Below are 11,121 nucleotides of genomic sequence, written 5' to 3' on the forward strand. Positions count from 1 at the left end.
ATGTAATCAAAATTCAAAAGCAATCTGAAATAGGGTAAATTTCGTTTATACTTTATACTATTTTTAAACATTAAATTTATATTTGTACACTTTAATTTTTAAATATAATAAATACTATATTTTTAAAAAATTTAGAATATTATATATTTTTATTAATCCAAGTATTAATTTTATTACCTTATAACATTTTTAATATTTTAAAAATTGATTACTACCATGTGCGATTAGCAATAAATCTTACATTGTCCAAGAAACAATAATATACTTTACTAATCTACACATAAAACATTATACTGCCTATATAAATATTGTTCTTGAAATAAAATAAGATGCAAGTCAGAATGAACCTTATTTTATAGTTCCCACTCCTCCCGACCACATGCACCACAAACACCTCTAAAACATGCAACAACTACCTAAGTGTTGGTGAAACATACAACTCAAAACATACAACTCAAAGTAAGATATCACTAGGTATTGTAATTTAACACCTTATGTATGCTGAATTATATATGTATGGAGGTGATTACTAATCCCCTTTACATATTACAATTGGTGTAATCAATCTTCCTTAATTTCATTCTACACTCCTCCATGGAAGCTCCCCCAAATCAGAACATTAGAACTTCTGCAAGAAGTCATAAATGTGTTTGTTGATCTTGTCTGGTATTTCTTGAGTGATGAAGTGAGCTGCACCTTCAATCACCACAACTTCCTCCAACTGAGGTACATTTTTCTTAAATCCACCACCCTTTACGTATTCCTTATTATACACCAAATCTAACTCCCCAACAATATACTTTACTGGAACACTTGCTCTAGCATCTGTCCATGGTGCTTCCAGTTCCCAGTCTCTACAAGTAAGATAATCAAGATTTCAATTTCCAGAAACAAATGAAGGGTAGTGATTTGAATTTTCAAAGAATTGTAAAGGAACTAACAGGTCAACACAACGGTAGTAATTTAGTGCTCCTGTAAAGCCAGTTTGCTCGAATTTTTTGGTGTAATAATCAACATCTTCTTCAGATAGCCATGATGGCAAGATGACAGGGGTATCATACAAAGCTCCAAAGGGCTTATCTGTAGGGAAATAAAAAGGAGCACGATCCCTGTATGTCAAGAATTTCTCAATAACTTTCTTGGTTCCATAGCTAGCAAACACAGCTTCCATTTCCCCTGGTTCCTGCAACAAAGTTAAAAACGAGAGTCAAAAAGATTGAGCCCAAAGAGATGAAAATAAGTCATGATTCTTGACATTAGAGTAAGAGTCTTTAATCCGTAACAGCAGAAGCGATAAATCATCGTAGCTCAAATTAATAGGTTTGACAGCATTTTCCCATCAAAACCAAGTGAAACGAAGAACAAATGTCACCTGAAATCTGCACATGTAGTGATCATCTCCGTATGCAGCACGAACATTCTCTAAAATTTTCCGTTTAGGGTTTCTTGGGGTAAAGTGAACGCTCAAATTGACCAAAGCTTTAACTTTGTCAGGTCTAAACAAACACAGGCGCCAAGCAATCAAGGCGCCCCAGTCATGCCCGACAACAAACACCTTATCGGCACCAAGAGAATCGATGAGTGCGACCATGTCGCCGACAACGTGAAGTGTAGTGAACTTGGTAGGATCGTCGATAGGTGCACCGGTGGTGTCTCCGTAACCACGGAGGTCCGGGGCGACTGCTCGGTACCCATGAGCGGCGAGGTAGATGATCTGGTGGCGCCAGGAGTACCAGAGCTCAGGGAAACCGTGGATTAGTAGTACAATTGGGCCTTGACCCATCTCTGCAACATGCATATTGATACCGTTGACGCTGATCACCTTGTGCTCTATCCTTTCCATCTTCGTCTCTGTTGATTTGGATCACAACTCTGCAAAATTGGGCACGGGAATCTGTTTCGAGATAGTCGAAGTATCTTGAAGCCTTTGATCCATCATTGAATTTCACGAAATTTGAAATATTTAATAGGTGCCTGGCCTGCTGTCTACTATCGGTAGTTTGGTGCACATTATACTCTTCCATCATTCTAAAGTGACGAGCTTCGTGGCAGGCGGAAAGACAAAATAGCGAAAATGTGCGTCTGGTAGGCAAATTTAGGGCTCTCGATTAAACCGGATGGTTTAATTGGACAATTTTGATAGGATTATTTGTTTTGAATATTTGAATTTTTGGATTGGTTTTTAGTAAAACCGAATTATTATTTTGGATTTCGGATTGGTTTTGGTTTACATTAAAAAAAAAAAATAATCCAAAAAAACCAAATTACAATTTATTATTTTGTTTTTTCTAATATATATTTTTAATAATTTATAAATTTACTAAATTATTCTTTTAGTATATAAAAAAATTTCATCATTTATAATACTTTGATATCTACTTATTATAAAAAAAATTGTCTATAAAGTAGTAATATATAATATATTTTTCTTGATAATTATTTATAAGTTTTAATTCACAACTAATTAAACAATATTTTTAGTTTATATTATAGAGTAAGTTAATACTAAAGTTATATATTTGTTGAAATGTCTTGATTCTTGAAACCGAATTGTAAAAAACCGATCCAACCGAATTATAATTTGGTTGGATCGGATCGGATTTGAATTTAGTTTGGACTATTTGGATCTACGTTTTGAAAACCGAAATTATTTTGGATTCACTTGATCGGATCAGATTAAACCGATCCATCCAAACGAACACCCCTAGGCAAATTTATGTCCAAAACGAAATGTTCCACTTTTGGATTTTTTTTAATGATTTTGATCCCTAAACACTTAAAATTACTTTTATACCTTTAGGCCCCGTTTGATACGTATCTTTTCAGGTCCAAACAGAGCTTTCTGGCTGAATGGACCGGAAAGACTGTTTGATTTGCACAAAAGAAAGAGTCTTTCCCTGTAAGATATGTCTTTCCCAGAAAGCCCCAAAATCATGTCTTTCTGGTTGAATGGGCTGGAAAGACAATTATACACCAAACCCCGCCTCTTTCTTTCTTTATTGAATTATTTATTTTTTTAAATAACTTTTTTTAAATTTATTTTTATTGAATTATTATTTTTTTTCATCATTCAGCACAGTCAATCAGATGTACAATCAAACAGCATGGTTTCTTTCCCGGTCAGAAAACTTTCCCAGACAGAAACTGTCAAACGGGACCTTACTTTTATCTTATTTCACTTTTCTAACTTAAGCAAAAAGAAAAATTAATACCCCCCCCCCCCCATCACCAGCTCCAAAATCGTTTGGGGAGAAGCCCCTTCATCTGCGACTCCACCCTCAATCGTTTAAGGAGAAGCCCCTTCGTCCGTTTGAAACTTCTACCAACAGCCACCACAAATCCGATCTGTTACACTGTTCTATCTATCTCCTTCTCCGACTCCCACACTCAGCATTTATCTTCGGATTCAAGGTTCATCTCTATCTCCGGATACTACAAACCCAAATGGCGTGGGACACCTGCAAACCAAATCTCATCTTTCTCTTCTCTTCATAAATTCATCTCCAACACACAATCGCAACGTCCCCCTCAATCTCACTGCAACCCTCCTCATCCCACGATTCTCTTTATCTTCCTGCGTGGAACTGTTGGAAAAGTGTCACAACTAGCAGTTTTGGCTAGGAAATTATATATATGTATGATCACTTTTTGATGTATCTCGTAACTTTAATATTGATGCTACATGTTATTCATTTCAACAACAACTATTCAAATCAAAACTCACTTGTGAAGCCCAAAACCTAATTCAATACATTTCATACACTCAACTTTGGGTTGAAACCCAAATTTCCTAGTTCAAACATCTTTTTAGGCCAAGAATCATTTATTGGGCCTAACAAGCCAATAAACCCACAACTTGATTATTTTGTGTTAAGATACCTCATTTGGGCCCTAATTGGACCCACATTCACTAAGTAATTGATTTTGGGCCACAAAACTCTTCATGGGCCTTAATGGGTCGTAAACATTTTCTTGAACCTCAATGGGCCGAAAACCCATTTCTTTTGCCATTTGGGGCCGTAAACTCTCATATGGGCTTACATAACTCGAAAATTCCTAATGGGCCCATGCAGTTTGAGCCCAACATCTAATTCTTTCTTCACTCTCCACTTCTCGAAATTAATAAAAAAAGATAATGAGGATTAGGGTGTTGACACCTCATTATTCTATGTTGGTTTTCCATGCAAATTAACTCACATACATCTAAACTCCCACACTCTAATCCCCCATGTATTAACCATTCCTTTCTCTATCTCTTATCTTCTCACTCTCGGCCATAAGGATCTCCACCACCACCTTCATTTCCACTTTCAAACTCACTAGACATCCTCTCTAGAACTCCAAGAAAAATCCCATCCTTCCTCTCCAAATTCGTGTGTGCTTGTGTGAGATCAAGAACTCTTCATCAAAGATCATCATTCTTGGTAAGCTACTTTCTAATCAAGGTGTTCAACTTCAGTTTATGTTAAGTCCTTCACTCATAAACACTCCATTTCATGATCCATACTTCTTAGAACCCCATAAGTTCGAGATCTACTCAAAGGAGCTGGCTAGGGCCGAAACCTCATTCAATCTTCTCACTAAAATCGATCCATCAACCAAAGTGAGTTCATACCCCCTTGTTTTCGGTTTTTACTATGTTTTGGGGGAGGATACAAGTTGCTTTGTGTTAGATCTATGTATTTATGCATGTATGTGTGTGTTTTCATGTTATATGTTGTGATTATGTTATGAAAACATGCTAGATCTTCACTAAACTTGAAAAATCTACTAAACTTGGTGATGTTTGTAAACTAAACCATTTTATGTGACTTACTATGAAGTTGAAAGGATTAAACATGCTAAGAAGGATTGAAAACTAAACAAAATCGTGTAAAGGGGCCACATTTGACAAAATAAACAAAAAGTGAAGTTCTTATGTCAAATCACGATTTTGAGAGGATTAAAAGAGTCATTTTAAATAAAAATGGGTCTTTATGATATTCATGGTTTTAAAAAGAGCCAAAAAGTGTTAATTTTCACAAATGGGCTTATAATTGGGCCTTCACGATTTTTTTAATGGGCTAAATATGTCCATTTTCACAAAATGGGTCTTACTTAGCTACTCACGGTTTCAAGGGCCTAAAAAGGTAATTATTGATTGTTTATGGATTAAATTGTCATTTTAAAACAAACATGGGCAAAAAATGTAAATTTTCGGTTAAAAGGGCTGAAAATGTCATTTCTATTAAATTTAGGCCAAAAACGTTATTTCTATCAAAAGTGGGTTGAAAATGTCCTTTTATACAAAATAAGTCCTTAAAAGCAAACTTTCGGTCTTAATGGGCCTAAAGTGTCATTTTTACCAAAAATGTGCCTTAATTGTAAAATTTTCGGCTTATGGGCCAAGAATGTCATTTTTACAAAAAGTGGGCCTTTTGTGTCATTTTGTTAAATATTTGAGCTAAAACAAGCAATATAATAACAAACGGGCTAATTACGTCGCTCTCATTATTAATGGGCCTTGTTTACCCATTTTCATGTTATTGGGCCTTTGTGGTCCATTTACATGTTTATTGAGCCTAATACATTTGTTACATGTTTCTTGGGCCTTAGTGGTTCATTTACATGCTTATTGGGCCTGATACATTCGTTGCATGTTTATTGGGCCTCAGTGACCCATTTATATGCTTATTGGGCTTGATACTTTCATTACATGTTATTGGGCCTTAGTGACCCATTTACATGCTTGATAGGTCCTGTATACTCCTTACATGTTTATTGGGCCTTGTTAACCCATCTACATGCTCGACGGACCTTGTATACTCATTTCATGTTCATTGGGCCTTGTAGCCTAAATACATACACGGAAACGTTATTTAGAACATTAAATAGTGTGTTACAATATTCGCGTAAATAAGGTTCTTGTGAGATGTTCTTTCATTCATACCTACCTAACATACAACCTTAGGTCATGTAGTTATAACCAGAGTCTCCTAGAGGGAGAGCGAGAGTTTGTGTATAGATCTATACGGGGTTGACAGCCCCGCACCTGAGTTGTTCGCTGCAGCTAGACTAGGCCAGTCTAGGGTGACAAACGTCTTACCTTAAACAAGCGACGCCTGAAAAACGTCATGACAAGCAGATCGGTCATATCAAACATGGTTATAACGACTCACATAGAAATTAACTCCACTGTAAAATTTACGGAATAAATATACATTTCTGCAGTTACGATACTATATAAATACCATTTTTACGATCTTTGGGTTTAAGACCACAACACTTTTACAAGCAGAAAATATATGATTTTATGGGAAAACTTACATTATACATTACCTTCTACTTACAACAGAAAACATAGGATTTCTGGAATACACTCTTTATACATTTTCGAAATAGAAACACACATGCTTTAATACAAGATTGATACAAAGCGTTCAAACCATTTTTACAGAAAATATCGTATTTTTTGGTGTTTACAAAGTGATACAAACTTTTCATACAAATATGTTTATGAACTCACCAACATTATATATGTTGACCATTTTCAAAATAACTTGTATTCTTAGGAAATCGTTAAGTAGGTTGGCCTTCAAGAACTCATGGATTTTGCTGTTTTTTTTTATCATCATACACTTATTATTTTGGGAATGTAATTTGTAATCCACCACACTGATGTAAACAATGACGGTTGTATTATTGTATGTGTGATGATGATGTTGTCTTGATTCAATTATATACACTGTGACGATATTACAAAATGAAGTCACCCAAACCCCCAGATGTTTTCGCCATTCCGGTTCGGGGGTGTGACAAAAAGTCAACAACTCTAATGACCTCCATTGATCAACATCAATCGCCACCAGAAAACCCTAATCTACCCTAACCCGCCGTCAGTAAATCCCCACAGTCCGTAGTTGTCGACGATAAAACCTAACCTACTCGAAATGCATTATCCGTTTGTTTATCTTTCTGTTGCACAATAGAATCATATGCTGGAAGACCAATTAATGGTTGTAACGTCGTGATTTTCACCATAATTTTTTTTTCTTTTTAAAACATTTATTTAACAGAATACGTTAGCGGAAGACTTAGTTTCTTTATAATTCAAAACATTTTCAAAACCACACGTTACCATTTTCATAAACAATCATTCAACCATTTAGTTATTGCAAAAAGGAGTTCAAAGGAAAATAAAAACCAAACGTGTTTAGGTGGCATCTTTATTAAAACTAACTACCCAAAAGGAACCCAACCTCACCAAGCCATGCTCCTAAGCTACCTGTACCAATCAAATGACATTCAACAAAGAAACAAGTGTCAGTAACCGCCTTGTGAGCCGACAAGTTGTACACAACCAAAAAGAAAACACACCATTCCCGTAAGGGTCATTCATGCAAATCATGATAATAACATAGTAAAAAAACAAATAACATGATATCATAATTTAATTCAATCATATAGTTTTCAACTTAACTCAACCGATTATCACATATAATTTAATTCACCGTTCATTATATGTAATATTTGATTCAACCGATTAACTATCTTGGGGTTCCTTAGGGAGAGACTACCCAACAACTTAACCCCGTTCACTACTCGTGTGCTCAGCCAGTTTAGTGCTCTAAGTGGCTCATGACTTCCACCCGAATACACCAACCCCAAGACTTCCACTTTCGCTACTCCGACTTGCAAAGTACAAGTACTTTACGGTGTCGTTCAGGATCGGTACAAACGGTGACAATTCCAACGATACACCTCCCGATTCCCACGTGATGTTTGATCCGGCCACACCATAAAGCCAACACCACTCCAGTTCCTGTACACCGAGGTGCACACAAACCATGTGTCACACGACCATCTAGAAAAGTCTGTGTAACTAATCACCGTTATGGCTTAAGCTCTTTCAACCCATTAGACTTGCAAGGTTCTACCCATGTCACCGTTATACCCCGCAAAAGCATGCATACACCATAATAATCATGTTACTCATACAACTTAAACGAGTAATTATCATGTAATGAAGTTCATTAAGATGTCACCATACATTAGCATATAACTACCAATTCATGTAACATCATATCCGCATGCAACTTACAATGTTCTCATAACATGAATATCACCATAGCAACTGATATGTAACACCCAAAGTTTTGAAGGCCAAGAAAGGAAAGAAAAACCCTAATTTTAAGGGGCGACTCGGCGAGTCCAAGGAGGAACTCGGCGAGTCCGAGCGGGATCCGGGTCGAGGAGTAAGTGACCGAATCGACGAGTCGGCCAAGGAGACTCGGCGAGTCTGGTCTGTGCGAGGAAAACCCTAATTCCGGGAGTTGTATCCTATATAAAGGGTGTTATGTCCCTCCCTCAGCCTCCATATCATCCTAGAGAACCTGTAAACCCTATATTTCGTGTGAGCTTCCATCATTTGAGAGAAATAGCTTTGGAGGAAGAAAATTTTGGAAAGGAACTTGAAGATCAAGAAGGTTGCTTCAAAGGAGAGGTGTATATCTGAGATCTACTTCAGTTTGTGTTCATCTTGGAGGTATTAAGCTGCCATTTTCCCTTCTTTGCATCTAGATCTATTTTGTTATGAGATTTGGGGGTTTTATGGTTGATTGAGACCCAATTCGAGTTTAGAGGCTTAGATATGTTGTTGCCACTTCAGATCTAGTGTTGGGATGGTCCAATATGTCATAAAGCATCAGAAGATGAGTAGTTGGTGAAGCCCTTTTGTCCTTAAACCAAACCCTACTATGTTTTGAGCCTAGATCTCTTTAGTTATACGTAAAGTTTGCAACTTTACGTGGGGATTGAGCTTTGGAAGTATGGATCTATGGTTTGGAGTCTCTGCATGACTCCAAAGTCCTCTGCATGTATGTAGATTTGAATGGACTCGGCGAGTCCTTCGAGTGGACTCGGCGAGTATCATGAAGATGAGGAGGAACTCGACGAGTAGGATGAACAGCTCATCGAGTCGGATGAAGTTGGGCATGAACTCGGCGAGTTGGAGGAACAACTCGGCGAGTTGGATGAAGATTGCCTTGTACTCGGCGAGTCTGTTCTTGGACTCGGCGAGTCAGGTCGCGAAACCCCAAACCCTTCGAGTTGAGACTCGAATCAGTGAGTCGAATGGAGACTCGGTGAGTTGGACAGGTCAGGACTCGGTAATCGGTAGACTCGGCGAGTCATGGACTGACTCGGCGAGTCGAGTTGTGAATAGAAGGACTCTGAACATATGAACTCAGCGAGTCAATAGGGTGACTCGGCGAGTAGGGTTGACCTGGGAGGTTGACTTTGGCCAGGACTTTGACTTTGACCAAAGTTGACTTAGTTGTCTTTCGGGGGTCAGTTAGACTCAGTGTTGCATTGATATTGGTAGCTCGGGGAGCGAGTGGAGCAGGAATTCAGAGAGTTGCCGGGCAGCAGCTAGTGGGATCATCAGCGAGTTCAGCCAGTGCAGGTGAGTTTCCCTTTGTATGAATGGGTCTACGACCATAATGTCGGCCCATGTAGTTATGAGTAGAAGACCCGGGGGTTAGCCCTAGGCACAGTATGCTAGTATGATATTCAGGACGAGGTCCAATGATAGTGGGCAGGTGCCCAAGGAACGATTTATGTGATAGTTTACACTTGTTGTCTGTGTGATACTTGTACGTGCCTGGTAAGGAGGTGAGTGTGGGCGAGGTCCTGTGTCTCACCAATTGCAGAGTGTGGATGGTGTTCCACATCTCATTAGCAGCAGATCAGGGGCGAGGCCCAAGTTAGGGAAATAGTGAGTGTGGGATGGACCCGTATCTCACTATCAGTAGGAGCATGGATGGGGCTCCATGACTCATCAGTAGAGTTCGGTTGTTAGGATCGGAGGGTGGTCAGACGCCCTAAAAACGTCTGACAGTATAGATATGTTTATTTGCTAGCATGATATGTTATGTTATATGGTTTAGTAGCTGAGTGTGGGCGAGGCCCGTATCTCAGAGATAGATGAGTGTGGGCGAGGCCCATATATCAGAGATAGTTGAGTGTGGGCGAGGCCCGTATCTCAGAGATAGTTGAGTGTGGGCGAGGCCCGTATCTCCCAGCTAGCGGAGTGTGGGCAAGGCCCGTATCTCCATGAGTGTGGGTGAGGCCCGTATCTCCTAGCTGTTCATTATATGATTATATATACTTGTATGTTATGGTTTAGTAGCTGAGTGTGGGCGAGGCCCGTATCTTAGAGATAGTTGAGTGTGGGCGGGGCCCGTATCTCCCAGCTAGTGGAGTGTGGGCAAGGCCCGTATCTCCATGAGTGTGGGTGAGGCCCGTATCTCCTAGCTGTTCATCATATGATTGTATGGTACGTGGTATGATGGGGGGACTCACCAAGCTTCGTGCTTACGGTTTTCAGTTTTGGTTTCAGGTGCTTCCGTTAGCGGATGATGGAGCTCGGGATGATCGCATGGCACACATCATAGATTAGTCATCTTGGGAGTGTTTTACTCTGATAACGAACAGGTGTTTTGGAAACTAATACTCTAATCATGTTTTGAATCGATGATTTTGCCTTAAGTGATGTTTTATTAAAAGAAATTTTTAGTCTTAAATTTTGGGACGTTACATGATACCAAGGAATAACCACACACAAGATACAAACAACATATTTTTAATAATTATCACAAGCATTTATAAAAATCTAGCATGAATCCTAATTTGCATCAACAATCTACATACGAGATGTGGTTTCCGGTTATGCACTCAAGTCAACAAAAATTGTCGACTCACCTTATGTTTGAAGCGAGTTCTTCTTTTTAAATCAAGCCTTGACCCTTCTTGAAGTTGTCAAATTTTCACCTAATAATCACACATACCAAGCAATCATCAAAATGGGGTCCAAGTTTCATTAACACCTTTAATTTCTTAATGGGTTACATATATTTTTTTAAGTTTCATAGCTTGACCATTATTCAGTGTTTTGGTCATAAAACAGAATTTGTAACTCCGATTGGACTAAATCCGGACTTTCTGAAAACTAGACTCGATTTCCTAGAACTTCATGAGAGAGGAGCATCTTCCAATTCTTCCCATATTAGCAGCTATAGCTCTCGCAAGATGGGGAAAAGTTGTTGTGCAGAATTCTAACACTCACCAAAAATCACTATATGA

The 11,121-nt window shown here is 38.4% G+C and overlaps 1 protein-coding gene across 1 annotated transcript; it reads right to left on the bottom strand.

Moving 5' to 3' along the window:
* Positions 1–249: 249 nt before the first annotated feature.
* Positions 250–2,080, bottom strand: LOC145091837 (epoxide hydrolase 1-like). The gene is made up of 3 exons (XM_079029651.1): positions 1,373–2,080; positions 942–1,183; positions 250–854 (listed from the first exon to the last, which is right to left on the bottom strand). The coding sequence occupies exons 1-3, from the start codon at positions 1,841–1,843 to the stop codon at positions 620–622; spliced, it is 948 nt and encodes a 315-aa protein (XP_078885777.1). The 5' UTR covers positions 1,844–2,080; the 3' UTR covers positions 250–619.
* Positions 2,081–11,121: the final 9,041 nt, after the last annotated feature.

The sequence above is a fragment of the Lactuca serriola genome, chromosome 3, assembly GCF_051521515.1.
Source record: "Lactuca serriola cultivar US96UC23 chromosome 3, Lser_US96UC23_V15, whole genome shotgun sequence".
NCBI classification, from domain to species: Eukaryota; Viridiplantae; Streptophyta; class Magnoliopsida; order Asterales; family Asteraceae; genus Lactuca; species Lactuca serriola.